Here is a 19746-nt window from a genome sequence, read left to right as displayed (position 1 = left end):
CGTACCTCTGGGGTACACAGAACACAGGGCCGACAGCCACACACAGTGCAAGGCACACCTGGAGTATTGTGTGCAGTTTTGGTTCCCTAATCTGAGGAAAGACATCCTTGCCATAGAGGGAGTACAAAGAAGGTTCACCAGATTGATTCCTGGGATGGCAGGACTTTCATATGATGAAAGACTGGATTGACTAGGCTTATACTCGCTGGAATGTAGAAGATTGAGGGGGGATCTTATTGAAACGTATAAAATTCTAAAGGGATTGGACAGGCTAGATGCAGGAAGATTGTTCCCGATGTTGGGGAAGTCCAGCACGGGGGGGTCACAGTTTAAAGATAAAGGGGAAGCCTTTTAGGACTGAGATGAGGAAAAACTTCTTCACACAGAGAGCAGTGAATCTGTGGAATTCTCTGCCACAGGAAACAGTTGAGGCCAGTTCATTGCCTATATTTAAGAGGGAGTTAGATATGGCCCTTGTGGCTAAAGGGATCAGGGGGTATGGAGAGAGGGCAGGTACAGGGTTTTGAGTTGGATGATCAGCCATGATCATACTGAATGGCGGTGCAGGCTCGAAGGGCTGAATGGCCTACTCCTGCACCTATTTTCTATGTTTCTATATAGTGACACACAGCATAGCATACAGTCACACACAGTGCAAGGCAAATATAACACTTATAATTACGATAGCAGTAAAACATACAGTCACAAAAAATATAGAAGGTATTATATAGCTCATCCTTGAGTGTCATGTCCTGTACATTGACCGTGTATGGATGAGGCCCTGAGGCCATGTTTCTGCAAGAACAGTCCTTAGCAGTTCCTCATCTTGTGCTGGTGTAGGTTACCCTTCCCATGAATAACCCCCACTGTTTGGCTCCGGTGTCTCCTGCCCCCCCTCAAAGATTCCTAATCAGTTATGGAAACCACCACAGGATACCCCCAGACATGGACACATCAACAATATGTACGGGGTCCCCCCAAGGTACTACCACAGGATACCCCTGGACATGGACACTTCAACAACAAGACCAGCAAACAGCACAGATAAGAACAGCAGATGCAACAAGAGTTTCACATCTCCCTAGCATCAAGGATGTCGTCAAAAAGCAATGCCACAAAAAGGCAGCATCGATCATTAAGGACCCCCATCACCCAGGACATGCCCTCGTCTCACTGCTACCATCAGGGAGGAGGTACAGGAGCCTGAAGACACACACTCCCTCAAGGAACAGCTTCTTCCTCTCCGCCATCAGAGTCCTGAATAGGTAATGAACGCACGTACGCTACCTCACTAATTCCTTTTTCTTTTTTTGCTCTCTTTTTGCAATACTTATTTAATACAGTGGACTCCAGTTAATTGTGTCCTTTGTAAATTGGGGCAGTCACTTATTCGGGACAACTCTTAAAGAATAAAAACAAAGGAAAATAGCCAGGATTCACTTCATTTATTTGGGACATTATGCTGCTTAACTGGGGCAAGAGACTGTTGCCGAACAGTTTCTAAGGAATTTCAGTCGCGTGTACTTGAGTGATCGTTAGACACTACACCATGTTTAGAGTGAAAAGTTTTTAAATAGCGTCAGTTGTGTTCAAAAAGCAGTGATTTTTGTTACTCATAGTCGGCGAGAAATAAGCAGTAAGACAATTCAGAACTGTTTTGCTCACCACGGTTTCAAGCATTCAGGCCAGAGGGAAAATGAAACTATTTCACAGCTTCAGAAAGTTAGGAATTATGAAGGATTTGAAGGTATCGATAATCATCTTGAATGTTACAATGAAAATGAAGATTTCGAGGAAGCAGTCATCAATACCATTGTACAAAGGCAGAACGTTATCTGCTCTAGGTTTCCGTGCTGATTTTGTTTATTTACAGTCAATCAAAAAAACACGGTGGTGTACACTGGGTGAATTCCTCTGTTGATAACTACTAGGAACTAATACACAGTTTTATAGTGTTGTAGTAGTGTCGGTAGTCTAATTTGTTCTGTATCTCATTTAAATACTCAATTTATTATTCAGTTAAACAGTAGTTAGTCCTTTTTTATGTTTTCAAATATTTTCATGAAACTTCGGCTAATTGGGCCAAAATGTACAGGTTCCAATGTGTCCCAATTAAACAGAATCCACTGTATATGTGTATTCGTTATTGTAATTTGTAGTTTTTATTGTTATGTATTGCAGTATACCGCTGCTGCAAAACAACAAATTTCATGACATACGCTGGTGACATCACAGCTGATTCGGATTGTGACATTACATGGTGGACACGCTCTTTCTTTATAGAGTTTAGAAGCCTGGGTTTAGCCGATGATGCTTTGTGTTCTCAGAGTTAGTTCACTGACTGATCTCATGAACTCCAAAACAACGGACAAACCTTTGAGGGAGGATTCAGCATGATGCAGGAAGTTTTTTAAACTGCCATTTTCCCATTAATGTGATGACTTCCAGCACAGGTTTCACCCTGCTCCCTGATTTTAACTCTCCAGGAGTTGTTGCCTCCTCCCGGACAGAAGCTTCCCCACGTGCTCTCTGTACACTGGAGAAGAAAGTAGAACAAGTGGGGAGCTCATATCCACAGGTGACGCTACAACTCTCCTGCCTTAGAGATATACAGTCAGAGAGAAATACAGCACTGAAAAAGGCCCTTCGGCCCATCTATTCCATGCAAAAATCATTTAAGCAGCCAACTCCCATCAACCTGCACCAGGATCATAGCCCTCCATACCCCTCCCGTCCATGTACCTATCCAAACTTCTCTTAAACGAGGAAGCCAAGCTCACATGCACCACTTGTGCTGGCAGCTCATTCCACACTCTCATGACTCTCTGACTGAAGAAGTTTCCCCTCATGTTCCCCTTAAACTTCTCACCTTTCACCCTTAACCCATGACCTCTAGATGTAGTCCCACCAACCTCAGTGGAAAAAGCCTGCTTGCATTTACCCTATCTACTCCGCTCATAATTTTGTACACCTTTATTAAATCTCCTCTCAATCTTCTACATTCTAAAGAATACAGTCCAAACCTATTCAACCTTTCCTTATATCTCAGGACCTTCAAGGCCAGAAGCATCCTTGTAAACTTTCTCTGTACTCTTTGAACCCCATTTACATCTTTTCTTTTGGTAAGTGACCAAAGCTGCACACAATACTCCAAATTAGGCCCCATCAACGTCTTCTACAACTTCAACATAACATCCCACCTCCTGTACTCAATACACTGACTTATGAAAGCCAACGTGCCAAAAAGCTTTCTTATGACCCTATCTACCTGTGACCCCACTTTCAATGAATTATGGACCTATATTCCCAAATCCCTTTGTCCTATCACACTACTCGGTAAGACCTACCCTGGTTGGTCCTACCAAAGTGCAAAATCTTGCACTTGTCTGCATTAAATTCCATCTGCCATCTTTCAGCCCATTTTTCCAGCTGATGCAGATCCTTCTGCAAGTTCTGATAGTCTTCCTTGCTGACCACTACACTCCCAATTTTGGTGTCATCTGCAAATTTGCTGATCCAGTTAACCACATTATCATCCAGATCATTGATATAGATGACAAACAACAATGGACACAGCAACGATCTCTATAGCACACCACTAGTCACAGGTCTCCCGTCAGAAAGGCAGTCATCTACTACCATTCTCTGGCTTCTCCCACAAAGTCAATGTCTAGTCCAATTTACTACCTCATCCTGAATGCTGAGCGACTGAACCTTCTTGATCAGCCTCCCATGCAGTTGACTATTCTTTGGTAAACCTGCACAAGTCTATGCAATCGATTGCTTGTAGCCAGTTACTGCAGTGTAACCTGACCAGTGTCTCCTCCTTCTGTTGTTTACAACTAGTAGACCCAGCAGGTCAGACCAGCATTAAGACAGCATCCATCATTAAGGACCCCCATCACCCAAGACATGCCCTCTTCTCATTGCCACCATCAGGGAGGAGGTATGGGAGCCTGAAGACGCACACACTTAGCGTTTCAGGAACAGCTTCTTCCTCTATTTTATTTTATTTAGAGATGCAGCACGGAACAGGACCTCTGGCCCAATAAGCTGCAACGGCCAGCAAACCACCTATTCAACATTAACCTTATCACAGGATAGTTTACAATGACAAATTAACCTACTAACTGGTTGCCTTTGGACTGTGAACCCACACGCTCACGGGAAGGACCATACAAACTTCTTACAGTTGGCACAGAACTGAACTCCGAACTCCAATGCCCCGGGCTGAAATAAAGTTGCGCTAGCCTCTGTGCTACCGTGGGGCTCCTTTTGTTGAGACCATACTTCAACTGTCAGACAACATGGAGGGGTTTAATGTTCCAGCTCTTATCAGGCTTTGGACATCACTTGATGCCCACCATCAAACTTTCTGGTTGGATGAAGAACAACCTCTGTGTTTCTGACAGTTACGTCCACAATGAGAATCTCAAGGGAATGTCTTTCACCTGACCAAGGACAGGAAATTCTCCCCATACACCAAAACTGTAGACAGTTTCTAAAGAGAATATAGGCTGGTGTCAAGTCACAAGGGGACTTTTTCTCCTGGTGGACAATATTCTAAAATTACCGCATGAGAAAGAGATAAAACAGCTGAGAAATATTTCAGAAGCAGGAACAGAACAGAGGAGGAGATAAGTGAAAGTCGTCGGGGAGGGTGACAGAAATTGCGGAGCAAAGGAAACAACGAAACCAGCAGAAGTAGATTGTTTCATTTTGATATTATTCAGATTAAATTAGCAGCAAGTTTATAATAGCGACAAGTAGTGGTAATGCTGTAATATTAATTACTTCCTTTTCATTTTCACTTTAAAAGCTTATGGAAGTGGAAAGCCCAGGTAATGAAGGGTTTTCCTGGATCCAGTGTCGATGCAAAGATTACATTTATTTAGAGATGCAGCATGGCACAGGTACTTCTGGCCCGACAAACCACACCGTCCAACAACCCACCAATTCAACCCCAGCCTAATGACAATGACCATCTAACCTACTAATCCATGCATCTTTGGAATGTGGGAGGAAACCAGAGGACCTGGAGGAAACTCACACAGTCACGGAGAGAATGTACAAACTCTTCACAGACATTGTCGGGATTGAACCCCAAACTCTGATGCCCCAAGCTGTGATAGCACCTCGTTAACTGCAATGCTACCGTGGCACCCTAAGCAGACGAGTCATACGTGGGCGGCACGCTTGCGTAGCGGTCAGCGCAATGCTTTACAGCGGTGGCTGTAAGATCAGGGTTTAATTCCCACCACTGTCTGTAAGGAGTTTGCACGTTCACCCCATGACTGTGTAGGTTTCCTCCAGGTGCTCCGGTTTCCTCCCACATTCCCAAAACGTATCGGTTCGGGTTAGTGAGTTGTGCCGGAAGTGAGGTAACACTTGCGGCCTTCCCCCAGCATAATCCTTGCCGATGTGATTTGACGCATTTCACTGTCGGTTGCGAGGTAGATGTGGCAAACAAATCCAATCTATGAGTCGGCAGATGTGATTGGTATATCGACAATTTGCAGGTAAAGGTTGATCTACAGAACTGACATGCTAACAGGCAGTTCAGTCCTTGTTCGCCACAAATCCCTGATGGCATCTCATTGCAAAGACTACAAGCAGCGCTGGGCGTTACACAAATGTCACCAAAGGTGCTTTATGGACAAACGCAAGAGATTCTGTAGACGCTGAAATCTAGAGCAACACACACACAAAATGCTGGAGGAACTCAGCAGGCCAGGCAGCATCTATGGAAATGAATAAACAGTCGACGTTTTGGGCTGAGACCGTTTACCAGGACTGAAAAGGAAGGGAAAGGACATCAGAATAAAAAGGTGGGGGGAGGGAAGAGGAAGGATGGAGTGCACGCCAGAAGGTGAAAGGTGAAGCCAGGTGGGTGGGGGAGGGGGGATGAAGGAAGAAGCTGGGAGGTGGGAAAGGTAAAGAGCTGGAGAAGAAGGAATCTGATAGGAGAGGAGGGTGGATCATGGGAGAAAAGGGAAGGAGGAGAGGCTGCGGGGGGGGAGGGGGAGGTGAGGAGAAGCGGTAAGAGGTCTGAGTGGGGAAATGAAGAAGAGGGAAGGGGGAGGGGGAAACACCAGAAGTTGGAGAAATTGATGTTCGTGCCATCAGATTAAGGCTACCTAGATGGAATATGAGGTGTGTTCACGTCCTCAACCCTGAGAGTGGCCTCATGGTGGCAGAAGAGGAGGCTGTGAACTGACATGTCAGAAGGGGAATGGGGCTAGGAATTAAAATGGTCGCCCTCTGGGAAATCACACGCTTTGTGGATGGAGTGAAGGTTTATGGATGTTTCTGCTGACATTATTCCAATAAAGCTACGGCCAAGGAGTAGAGAGTATCCCAGACATTCATTTCCTCAGAACATGGGATTTTCACTCATGACAATGTTCAACCAGGGGAGTTAATCAGTGAAATGTTTCCATGGAGATATGTTGAGTTACAGAATCACAACTTGTAATGTGCTCCAGCGTTGAGCAGCTCCATCAATGTAATTAATTTAAAACTTTATACCATATCAAACTTAAAACATTATTGGGGTGTAAGGGGTGTCCAGGGAGCGGTAGCACCTCTGGTGAAGGGGCTCTTTGTGTCTATTCTGGGGCAGCTCACTCACCTTTGGTCCCCGCCGGACACCCATCTCTCACCTGAGGCTCCAAGTAGCCGTGTGCGAGCCACAGTGGCTGCAGCCCATTACACTGCTTCAACAGGCAGGCTAAATCAGGGGAGGGTGGCCGACGGGTCTCATCCCCTGGTGAAATAGGGACATGCTTGTCCTTTCACGCAAAGCCAGCTCTGGCTGATGGGGAAGATGAGATACAATGACCCAGAAGGTGGTTCTGCAACGCTCCGTGGAGAGCGAAGGGTATGACAAGGTACCGAAGTCATGGTCATCCACTGCAACCAGGGAAGAGCCCGGTTTGTGACGACTACTCTCACCACAGGACCCGGACTTCCGAAGTTGAGAGAGTGGAACTACCCCAGTGCAACGGCCTTTCCACTTTAAAAACTCTCCCGCAGATTTCGCTGTCATTGTCGGATATAATGGACAACCCTGCTATTCAGCTAATTAGAGGAAAATCATTCACTGTGAATTTAATTAAATCAATTATTGCTCGAGGTCAGCCAAATGAACTGAAAGATGATCTAATGAAATTCAGCGGATGAAAGATAATGTTACCTTAAAGGATTCAAAAAATCCTCCTCCTCCACTTCCTCCATTCTCAATCTTCTCGTCCTCGTTGACCAGCCCCATCATGGCCTGGCTGTTTACATGCAACTCTTCGTAGAGGGTCTCCAGCAGGGCTGTCCTTGTCCGTTCCTTCATCACCCGCACCGCACAGAGGTAAGGGAGCAAATGAAAGGGTTAAACCGAGCTGCAATCTGTCTGCATTTTGCACTGGTGATGCTAGCCATTCTGCATTATCCAGTGGGATTCTCTCTAAACTACAATGGGTTCACAGATACCTTGGTGTGTGTTCAAGCAAATCTGTCACACATCTCGGGCATACTTAACGGGCAATCTATCTTCTCACCACTTCCATTGGGCAGAAGATACAAATCTTGAAAACACGTACCACCAAGCTCAAGGACAACCTCTATCCCATAGTTCTATCCTGGCTGAAGAGAGCTGGACCATGCACATCTGTACTCAAGTCATTGTACAGATGTGCAGTGGAGAGCATCCTAACAAGCTGCATCACTGCTCGGTACGGAAGCTGCACTGTGGCGGACAGGAAGGCCCGGCAACGGGTAGTCAAACTGCCCAACGCATCACTGGCACCAGTCTGCCCGCCATCAAGAATATGCACAGAAAGGTTCCGGAAAAGGGCCAGTAACACCATGAAGGATCTCACCCACCTTGCTCATGGACTGTTTGTCCCACTCCCATCAGGGAGGAAGCTCGCAGCATCCATATTCACACAGGTTTCCTGTTATCATTGGATGCAATGGGCCACCACTGTTCACCGGTGGCTCTAAGTAGCCATTTGCATCTGACGGTGGCCACATGCTAGTACACCACTTCAACAGGCAGGCTGAACTGACGGGCCTCATACCTGGGTGAAACAGGGACATGACTGCCCTAGCGTGTGAAGCCACACTCAAAAACAGTTACTCTCCCCAAGCAGTGAGGCTGATCAACACCTCCACCCACTAACCCACCCCTCCACACCCACAACCACCACTACTTTATCATTTCCTGTCAGAGTCACCTTATTATTTACTTATTGAGGTACAATGTGGAATCGGCCCTTCTGGCCCTTCGAGACATGCTGCCCAGCAATCACCTAATTTAATCCAAGTCTAATCACGGAACAATGTACAATAACCAATTTACTTTTCGACCGGTATACCTTTGGACTGTGGGAGGAAACCAGAGCACCTGGAGGAAACCCATGTAGTCACGGGGAGAACGTACAAACTCCTTACAGGCAGCGGTTAGAATTGAACCTGGGTCATCTCTACTGTAAAGAGTTGTGCTCAGCACTATGCCACTGTGCTGTCAGGGTCACTGCATGTACAGACACTCCAATGTCTAGTGTCACTTTATGGACATACAATCAATCTATGTATACAAACTATTCATGGCTTTATATTGATTGTGGTTCTTATTATAATTGTGTTCTTTATCTTTTTGTGGTTCTTATGTAAAATAACAATTACTTTGTTCTTCTTTACACTTCTGCTACACTGGAAATGACATTAACCAATCTTAAATAAGACTATTGAATGTCTCCTGGCACAATAAGATGGGCTCTTCACCTCACACTACAACAACCATGTGTTGGTCGTTAACACAAGTGACACATTTCACTGTATGTCTTGATGTACGTGTGATAAGTAAATCTGACTGCCATTCACTGTAGCTCAGCCCCTCATGAAATGTAATCACAGCTTGGCCCCTGAGCTGACTGACTTATTTTTTATCTCTAGATAGCTCAGCTGGACGTACTTTGTGCCACAATCGTTTCAGTGACAAAACCTCCCTGATCTTTTCACTCTGCCTCCCATGACCATTCTCAGGCTCTCCACTCCCCCAGTTTTGCCCCAGCTGGCCATTCGACGTGTGTTTGAAAGATCCATCCACCCTGTTCCACTTTTTGCTCTTACCCCAGGGCCTGCCAATCATATCAGATTCATTTACTTATCACACTGACATCAAAACTTGTGTTAACAACCAACACTACTTAAGGATGTGCTGGGGCAGCCGGTAAGTGTCGCCACACATTCCAGTGCCAACATACCATGCCCACAGAACAACCCTGCCAACACCACCCACAACAGCAAGACCCTCCCTCCCTCCCACCCATCAACCCACTCAAACAGACCGGCCTCCAACTCCCGGACAGGCTACATCTAGACCTCCGGCCTCCAGGGGATATTTATTTTCAAGTCTCTACCCAATCTTGTCATTTAAAAATTGTCAAAGCATAATCTACCATTACCGAAGGGCAGATGATTTATTTTTGAACTTCAACTGATAACGTAAAATAAGAGTACAACTGAGGTCCTATAAATTTCTTTGCCCTCTAACTCATACGCCCAACTTGTGCGTCTGAAGATTCAGGATTGTTCATTGTCATTCTTCAGCAAACGAGTGTAAAGGAGAACTAAATGATTGTTACTCTGGATCTAAATGCAGCATAAAAAGCACAATAAATATCAAAGCCATTCTAGAAAATGCAATGTGCAGAGTAAATTGGCAGTGGAAGAGGGGATAAAGGGTGTAGAGAGACTGTGGAGAGGAGTGGCTAGTGTGGATGTAGTGGTAGTGGGGTGGGTTAATGGATCTGATAGTTTATTTTCTTTGCAGTTTGACAACTAATTGTATATCGTCACAGTGTACATATGCAATTGCTCAGTGTATTCCCCCAGTGGTTACATCTGTCTGATTCTGGAAAACTCAGGAAGTTTTCCCGACGTTACATTACTGAAATGAGGGCTTTCTGACTGGCTGACTCTTATCTGTAAATTTGAATGAAATTCTGCTTAACTATATGAGGGCTTTCTGACTGGCTGACTTTTATCTGCAAATTTGAATGAAGTTGTACACGCGTCGCGGTGCCATCTATTTGGCTTCTATCTCGCTTCACTTAGTAGACCTCTATCACTGTCTGCCTTCAACTGGCTTTATTCTTTCAATGAATAAAGAATAAACAAAACAATTGAGAAGCTAATTTTTTTTGCGCCTCTTTCCCGACTTCCAAAAGGAAAACAACAGAATCCAACAGTCTGACGGCTTGGGGTGGGGTAACTGTTTTTAAGTCTGGTGGTTGACCACAGTTACTTCACTGAAGAAGCTGGGTATGTGTACTGTGCTGCAGGGATTATGGAAAAATTCACATCTTACCTCCAATTTGGCAAACTTTTCTGCCTTGTAGCACGCGTATTCTGCATTAATGAGCTTGGTGAGCAAGAAGTCTTGAAAGTCAGCACCCTGGCAAAATATGGAGAAAATATAACTCCCTCAGACATATGTGCAGAATTAGGCCATTCAGCCCTTCGAGTCTGCTCTGTCATTCCATCATGACTGATTTACTATCCCTCTCAACCCCATTCTCTTGCCTTCTCCCTTTAATGCCCTGACTCATCATGAACCTATCAAACTCTCTTTTAAATATATCTAATGACTTGGCCTCCACAGTCATCCATGGCAATGAATTCCACAGATTCACCACCCTCTGGCTAAAGAAATTTTCCTTCCACTCTGTCCTAAAGGCCATCTTTCTATTCTGAGGCTTTTCCCCTGGCCCTAGACTCTCCCACTACAGGAACCATCCTCTCCACATCCACTCTGTTTAGGCCTTTCAACATTCAATAGGTTTCAATGAGGTCAGCCCTCATTCTTCTGAATTCTAGTGAGTACAGGCCCAGAGCCATCAAACACTCCTCATACGAGAATCCTCTTGTTACCATCATGCATTATAAATATATAACTCCATGCAGCCGGAATTCAAATACGCAGAAGAAGAAACAATTGATAAACACAAGAGATTCTGCAGATGCTGGAAATCCAAAGCAACACACACACAAAATGCTGGAGGAAATCAGCAGGTCAGGCAGCATCTATGAAAAGAAATAGAGTTGACATTTTGATTCGAGAACCTTCATTAGGACTGGAAAGGAAGCCAGAATAAGAAGCTGACAGGTGATAGGTGAGGCCAGGTGAGGGGGAGGATGAAGTGAGAAGCTGACAGGTGATAGGTGGAAAAGATAAAGGGCTGAAGAAGCCAGAATCTGATTGGAGGAGAGTGGGTCATATGCAAACAGTATGATGTGATTTTCTTCATAAAATATACTGTACATAATTATTCCATTCAGGAATTTTCACTACGGCTTTGTCTACGTTCTATGTTCTGTTTTGTATTCTAGTTTACAGAAAAGCAGACTTGTATGTTGAAGTTCTATAAGATGCTGGTGAAGCCTAATTTGGAGTGTTGTGTGCAGTTTCTGTCACCTACCTACAGGAAAGATGTAAACTAGGTTGAAAGAGTACAGAGAAAATCTACAAGGATGTTGCTGGGTCTGGAGGACCCGAGTTACAAGGAAAAATTGAATAGGTTAGAAGTTTATTCCTTGTAACATAGAAGATTGAGGGGAGATTTGATAGAGGTATACAAAATCATGAGGGGTATAGATAGGATAAATACAAGTAGGCTTTTTCCACTGAGGTCAGGTGGCACTACAATCAGAGGTCAGGTGGCACTACTATCAGAGGTCAAGAGTTAAGTGTGAAAAGTGAAAAGTTTGAGGGGAACACGAGGGGGAACTTCTTCACTCAGAGGTTGGTGAGAGTGTGGAACGAGCTGCCAGTGCAAGTGGTGTATGTGAGCTCGCTTCCAATGTTTAAGAGACGTTCAGATAGGTACATGGACGGGAGAGGTTTGGAGGGCTGTGGTCCTGGTGCAGGTCAATGGGAGCAGGTAGATTAAATGGTTTGGCATGGACTAGATGGGCCAGAGGCTTGTCTCTTTGCTGTACTTTTCTATGTCTCTGGTCAGCCTCCACTCTTATTCTCAATTTTAAATCACTTGGGCGCTCTTTGTCCAATCTCCCTTGCTTCCCTGTGTGCTAACATCGGCAATACACCATTCTGTCACATGTTTACAGTACTGTGCAAAATCCCCTGGCATTCCTTCTCTGCCACCTGCCCCACTCCCCTCCCCACCTCACCATTCTCAACATCTTTTGCACCATCCATCAAAAGTGGGATTTCCTGGTGGCCAAACATTTTAGTTACCATTCCCAGTCCTGTTTTGACATGTCGGTCCACGACCTCCTCTTGTGCCAAGATGAGGCCATGCTCACAGTGCACGAGCAACACTTATATTCTGTCTTGGTAGCCTCCAACCTGATGGTTAAGCACCATCCCCCAACCCCCATTCCACACTCTGACCTTTAACCTCTGCTAACCTGCCTGTTACCTCTCCCTGGAGCCCCCCTCCTCTTTTTTCCCTTTTTCCCATGGTTCCACTCTCCTCTCCTGTCAGATTCCTTCTTCTTCAGGCCATGACTTTTCCCAACCATCTGGCTCCACCTATCACCTTCCAGCTAGGTTCTTTCCCTTCACCCAACTTTTTTATTCTGGCCTCTTCCCCCTTCCTTCTCAGTCCTGGAGAAGGGTCTTGGCCTGAAATGTCAATTGTTTATTCATTTCCATAGGTGCTGCCTGTCCTGTTCAGTTCCTCTAGCATTTTGTGTGCATTGATCTGAATTTCCAACAACTGCAGACTTATTCGCGTTTTATCTTTTGCTCCTGCCAGAATTACAAACTCAATCTCTCTGCTCCACGTTGACAAATTCAGTACTAGGCACCCTAGCCTCAATGAGGCAGCAGATGTGCCTGACTTTTGCACAGTACTGTACACAAATTTATGTTCTTTACTTATAGACTCCAACATGGAAAAAGTGAATTAATTGTAAATAAAAGGTACAGATTAGACAATCAGTAGTTCCAACACATTGTGTACTGTGAAGATTCAAGTCAAAGCAGACAAGAGATTCAAATTACCTTTTTAAAGATGGCTGGGTCAGGAAGAGTTGGGCCAAAGAATGGCACGTCGTCTCTCGCAGTGACAGAGACCTGGCAAACCAAGGGAGAGATGGGAGAGGTTAGGGAGACATAATTTTCCAAATTAACTTGCAGTGAAACATTGGACAGTCTCAAAATCAAGCGTGCCCTGATAAACAATGTATGATCTGGTACCATCCAGCGTTTTGTTATAAATTTACTTAATAACTTGAGTTTAATTTCTCCAGTTGCCCTAATGGGATTTGAACTCATGTCTCTAGACCATTGATCCAGGTCTCTGGGTACAGGTGCAGTCATTAACCACCATGATCCCACAGCCAAACATTATTCCCTTGTGCAAAGCATCTGGCCACCAGCAGTAAACAGAGACCATCACTAGAGGCTTCACCTACCTTGTACAGCGTGTTGTCAGTACAGGGGTACTGGACCTGTACAACAATGTAAGCATGCAGAAAGTTCGACGCAATCATGTCTGGCACAAAAGGGGTGTTCGCGTCTTGGAAGACTATGGCCACTATGTCATTCCCTATGTGTCGTTTCCTTTGAAGCTAAAAAAAGAAACAAGACATTTAAATGAGAAGTCGCAGATAGTGTTCAATCTAGAAAAAGTGTGAAGTAATTTACCTTGGAAGGTCGAACTTGAAGGCCGAATACAGAGCTAACGACAGGATTCTCAGCAGTGTGGAGGAACAGAGGGATCTTGGGGTCCACGTCCACAGATCCCTCAAAGTTTCCGAACAAGTTGTTAGGGGATTATGAAAAACTATGGTGTGCTGGTCTTCATTAGTTGGCGGAATGAGTTCAAGAGTCTCGAGGTAATGTTACAGCTCTGTAAAACTCTGGTTAGACCACACTTGGAATATTGTGCTCAGTTCAGGTCAGCTCATTATAGGGAGGATGTGGAAGCTTTACAGAATGCAGAGGAGATTTACCAGGATGCTGCCTGGATTAGAGAGCATGTCTTATGAGGAAGGGTTGACTGATCTAGGGCTTTTCTCTGTAGAGTAAAAAGAATGAGGTGTGACTTGACAGAGATGGAGAAGATAATGAGGCATTAGTATAGTGGACTGCCAGTGCTTGGTTCTAAGGGCTGAAATGGCTAATATGAGGAGTTGTAATTTTAAAGTGGTTGGAGCATGAATTGCCCTGCCAGAGGTGGTGGTAGATGCAGATACATTAGGAGCATTTAAGAGACTCTTAGATAGGCACATGAATGATAGAAAAATGGAGGGTTAATGAGAGGGAGGGGTTAGATTAATTTAATTTATTTATTTATTGAGACAGTGCGGAATAGGCCTTTCCACCCTTTTCAGCCACTCTGCCCAGCAAACCCCGTTTTCATCCTAGCCTAATCACAGCACAATTTACAATGACCAATTGACCTACGAACCGGTACATCTTTGGACTGTGGGAGGAAACCAGAGCACCCGGAGGAAACACACGTAGTCACGGGGAGGACATACAAACTCCCTACAGGCTGCGGCAGGAATCTCGAGGTAGGTTAAAAGGTCAGCACAACATTATGGAATGAAGGGTCTGTAATGTGCTGGCTGTCCTATCTTCTAAATCAATATACCAGTAAGTCTACAGATTAAGAATCTAAGAGGTGAATGCAGATTGTTAGGTTGCTGTACCTGACCTGCTGAGGTCCTCCAGCATCTTCCGTCTGTTGCTTTGGGTTTCCTGCATCTGCAGGATCTCCTGTGTTTACATTGGGTCCATGTGCTTACTTCTGTCATTCAAAGGCTGCTCCTACATGTATATGTGACTGCCTGGTTCCTCCAGCATCCAAACATCTCTCAATCCAGCCTTGAATGTTGTCAGGAATGAGGAAGAGGTTCACGCATCCCAGAAATCTCTCATCCTCAAATCTGATTCTCTCCCCCTCTTCCTACACTCTTTAGGTGAAGTTAACCGGCTGTGTACCTCCCTGCCATCCACCCCACTAATCTCTCTGAGTTGGAGAGAGTTCATTGCAATTGTGACGAAGGCATGACAGTGGTTAAATTTAATTAAGAGCTGCAGGAGATTTGGTGTACAGCAAGTTTCTACAGATGTACCGCAGAGAGTGTTCTAACTGGCTGCTTCACTGTCCAGTATGGAGGGGCCACTGCACAGGATCGGAGATAGCTGCAACCTCCCCACTATCGAGGACATCTTCAAAGGGCGATGCCTCAGGAAGACCCTCACCACCCAGGACATGACTTCTTCTCCATGTTACCATCAGGACCCTGAGGACACACATTCAGAGCTTCAGGAACAGCTTCTTCCCCTCTGCCATCAGATTTGCTAATGGTCCATGAATCCATGAATACTAGCTCAATATTTCACACTCTTGCTCTTATTAATTTTTATATTTCTTATTGAAACCTAAAGTAATTTTTTATGTCTTGCGTACTGCTGCCACAAAACAACAAAGACCATGGCTTATGTCAGTGATAAAAAGGCAGATTCTGATTCTGACCGGGATATCACTCTGGATGGAAACAGAACAGCTGCCCACACCTTCCACAGTGAACTGTAAACGTTAAAAACATACTTTGTTCCCCATTGCCACATCCAGCAGTCCTGATGGCGCAGATTTACCTGTTGTGCATCCCCTTCCGTGTATGGGAGTTTTGTGGAGACGTGGAACATTATTTCCTTGTTTCTAAACTTGCAGTAGATCGATTCTGTTCCTGTCTGGCCATGTGCAACATCGAGGCCCCCTCGAAAGCTACAGAACAAAGGATTGGATTGTTACAATAGTGACAAATCCTTGCTTTAACAAAATATTCCAAAGGCCTTAATGGTAAATATGAGAAGTCAGGAACCTCAAGAATTCTTGCCACATCCGAGCCGGATGTGCCCTGGTTTGGGACAGCAACTGCTCTGCAGTATTTCTTTAACATCCGTCATGTATCTGCCTCGAATACCACCCTTGGCAGTGCGTTCCACTATGTAAAGAACATACCTCTGACATCCCCATCAAAATTTTGGAGGAACTCAGCATTGAAAAAACTTGCAGCAGCGTCACAGGCAGATATGCACAGACAACACACAGATCACACTGTTTCGTTGTGCACCTTTGATGCAGCCATCACTAAAGGCAGGATTTTCTGGCGGAATCACAAGCACGAGCAGATGCGCATACGCTGGAAACTTGTGTGTGCTTTCTGGTGGACACTCCATTTCAATTCCATTTCCAACTTCCATTCCGCATGTCGGTCCATTACTTCCTCTACTACCACGATGAAGCCGCTCTCAGGATGGAGGAGAAACACCTCAAATGCTGCCTAGGTAGCCTCCAATCTGAAAGCATGAATATCAGTTTCTCCCCCCTCGCCATTCTCTTTTCTCATTACCTATTCTAGTTACCCTCTCACCCATACTCTTCACCTGTCCATCACTTACCTCTAGTTCCTCTCTTCCTTCCCCTTCTCCAGCGGTCCACCCTCCTCTCCTATCAGATTCCTTCTTCAGCCTTTTTATCTCTTCCACCTATCATCTCCCAACTTCTTACTTCATCCCCTCTCCTCCATCTACCCACCTTCCCTTCACCAATCACCTGCCAACTTGTACTCTTCCCCTCCCCCCCCATCCTCTTATTCTGGCTTCTGCCCCCTTCCTTTCCAGTCCTGATGAAGGGCCTCAGCCTGAAACGGTGACTATTTCTTCCTCTCCATAGATGCTGTCTGACCTGCTGAGTTCCTCCAGCACGTTGTGTATGTTACAGAGAGCTCAGTATAGCCAATCAATAGAATTGATCAATAGTATTTATCTCACCTGACTAAATTGAAACACCCCTCACCCACCTTCTGCAGTTAACTCTCATTACTCCACGGACAATGGACAGAACAGAGAATTGGCCGACACTGAGCCAAAAGTGTACTCACCCTTTGAAGTCTTGAAGTTCAACCTTCTCCCCCAACACTTCCAGAAACTCCACAAAGGCAGGACTCTCTTCAGTGTTGGTGAACAACTGTTCCTCTGAGGTCTGTTACAGAAAAGGAAACATTGGGCATTACTGCCTTCAGGAATCTTCATTAAGTCTGAACAGATATTCATGTTAGATAAACTAAATATACTTCTGAACTGCTCTGACTGTAATCCGCAGCCTGTAACTCCCCTTGCAGTCACATACTTTTGAACCGTTTTAACAAACCAGTGAGTTTATGATCTTCTGAAGGATTCGGCAGACTTAACACAGAAGCATGTAGGTATGGCACCATCAAGCGGACTGAAGGTACCACGCCATGGTCAGAAGAGACAGAGGAGTCGGTGGGGGGGGGGGGGGAACTGCAGGGACTACAGGCCAAGCTGAGATACAGAGGAATGAGACTCCCTCTACCCAACATCTTGCTGGCAAATGCACAGTTGCTGGAGAACAAGATTGAGGATTGTTCTATCAGAGGGAAGTGAGAAATTGCTGTGTTCTGTGTTTCACAGAGACATGGCTCACTCCCGACACACTGGATATGTTGGAAAGACCTGAAGGCTTCTCAATACACAGGGTGGACCAGACTGCTGATTTGGAGAAGGCAAAAGGTGAGGGTCATGTTTTATGATAAACTCTTTGTGGTGCTCTGACACAATGGTTTTGTTGCACTCTTGTTCCGCTGACCTGGAATATTTAATGATTAAGTGCCGACTATTCTAGTTAACAAGAGAATTCTCGTCTGTGTTCCTTACTGCAGTTCACATTCTGCCAAAGGCAGATGCTGAACAGGCATCCAAAGTATTGAACACTGCCATCAGCAAACAAGAAACAGCCTACCCCAACACCTTTCAAATCATTGTTGGGGACTTCAATCAGATTCGCTTGAAAAAATCTCTGCCCAATTATCACCAACCTGCAGTACCAGGGGTCCCAACACACTCAACCCCTGCTATACTACGTTTAGGAATGCCTACCGTTCCACGCCTAGACCGCACTTTGGAAAATCTGATCACTTGGCTGTCCTGCACACAGGCAGAGGCTAAGGAGCAAGGCCCCAGAGATTAGGACAACAAAGAGGTGGTTATGAGAAGCAGAGGAGTGGCTACGGGATTGCGTCGAGTCAGTGGACTGGACCGTGTTCAAGGACTCATCGGAGAATCTGAATGAAAACGCCACAGTTGTCACGGACTTTATAAAAGCAGTTGTAGACTGTCTTGTAGTCTCCCCCAACCAGAAGCCCTGGATAAACCATGAGGTTCGCAGTCTGCTGACGGCCAGATCAGTGACATTCAGGTCTGGTGACCAAGTCAGATACAAGAGGTCCAGGTGCAATCTCTAGAAAGCCATGACATGTGCAAACTGGCAATTCCAGACTAAAGAAACCACTGAAGGAGGCTCAAAAGCTGTGGCAGGGCTTGAATGCTATTACCTCCCATAAAGTGGAACCAAGTGACATAGGTGACAACAAGGCTTCGCTCCCAGTTCAGCTCAATGCCTTCTCTGCTCACTTGGACCATCAAAACATGGAGAAACCTTCATGAACCTCCAAGGCACCCGATGACCCTGTGGTTTTAGTTTCTGAGCCCCACATGAAGGCATCCTTCAAGAGGCTGAACCCATAGAAAGTACCTGGTCCTGATGGGGTACCTGGTCATGATGGGGTACCTGGTCATGATGGGGTACCTGGTCCTGATGGGGTACCTGGTCATGTACTAAGACTCGTGCTGATCAACTGGTTGGAGTGAAAAAGGATCTAGTGCTTTCCTGGCTTTTATGATGAATAAACTCTTCTTGGGGTTCCAGCCGGGTACAGGTATCAATTATAACCGATGTTTCAATGACAAACTCTGCCATCTTCTTCAGGGATGATGCATTAAGAAGCACAGGAGGTGTGTCTATGTGGGTTACCCGAAGAAATTGGCAGCAGTAGAACATTGCACTTGCAATGGCCATAGGATTGACTTCAATGGCACAAAACTACTGTGCTCACCATTGGCTTTTGGGACCAAATGGTAAAGAAAGCTATTGAAATAAAACTAGAGGAAAAGAATTTTAACAAAGAATTTTAATACTATCATCCCCTCAAAACTTGTTCAATATTTTCAAGACCTTTTAATTTATTTTGTATTTGCACAGTTTGCTGTCTTTTGCACATTGATTGTTCGTCCATCCTGTTGGTTGTGGTTTTTCATTGATTCTATTGAGTTTCTTGTATTTACCGTGAATACCCACAAGAAAATGAATCTCAGGGTTGGATATGGTGACATATATTACTTTGGTAATAAATCTACTTTGAATTTTGAACTTTTGAACTGGCAGATACGTTAGGGACATATATAGATAGGCAAATGGATGATAGAATAGACAGATAGATAGATAGTCATACTTTATTGATCCCGAGGGAAATTGGGTTTCATTACAGTTGCACCAACCAAGAATAGAGTATAAATATAGCAATATAAAACCATAAATAATTAAATAGTAATATGTAAATTATGCCAGGAACTAAGTCCAGGACCAGCCTATTGGCTCAGGGTGTCTGACCCTCCAAGGGAGGAGTTGTAAAGTTTGATGGCCACAGGCAGGAATGACTTCCTATGACGCTCTGTGTTGCATCTCGGTGGAATGAGTCTCTGGCTGAATGTACTCCTGTGGCCAACCAGTACATTATGTAGTGGATGGGAGACATTGTCCAAGATGGCATGCAACTTGGACAGCATCCTCTTTTCAGACACCACCGTGAGAGAGTCCAGTTCCATCCCCACAACATCACTGGCCT

At 45.0% G+C, this 19746-nt stretch overlaps 1 protein-coding gene across 17 annotated transcripts in view; it reads right to left on the bottom strand.

Annotated features, from left to right (window-relative positions):
- rap1gapa (RAP1 GTPase activating protein a) overlaps positions 1–19746 on the bottom strand; it is a 459159-nt gene that overhangs the window by 55676 nt on the left and 383737 nt on the right. For all 17 annotated transcript variants that reach the window (XM_072244711.1, XM_072244715.1, XM_072244703.1 and 14 more), the window contains 6 exons: positions 16924–17024; positions 15635–15764; positions 13441–13596; positions 13028–13099; positions 10367–10453; positions 7196–7336 (listed from right to left, as the gene is read on the bottom strand). In XM_072244711.1, the coding sequence (XP_072100812.1) occupies positions 7196–7336; positions 10367–10453; positions 13028–13099; positions 13441–13596; positions 15635–15764; positions 16924–17024 (687 nt within the window). The remainder of the gene's footprint in view (positions 1–7195; positions 7337–10366; positions 10454–13027; positions 13100–13440; positions 13597–15634; positions 15765–16923; positions 17025–19746) is intronic.

This window comes from Mobula birostris, chromosome 27 (assembly GCF_030028105.1).
Source record: "Mobula birostris isolate sMobBir1 chromosome 27, sMobBir1.hap1, whole genome shotgun sequence".
NCBI classification, from domain to species: Eukaryota; Metazoa; Chordata; class Chondrichthyes; order Myliobatiformes; family Myliobatidae; genus Mobula; species Mobula birostris.
This window is presented reverse-complemented; position numbering and strand designations above follow the sequence as displayed.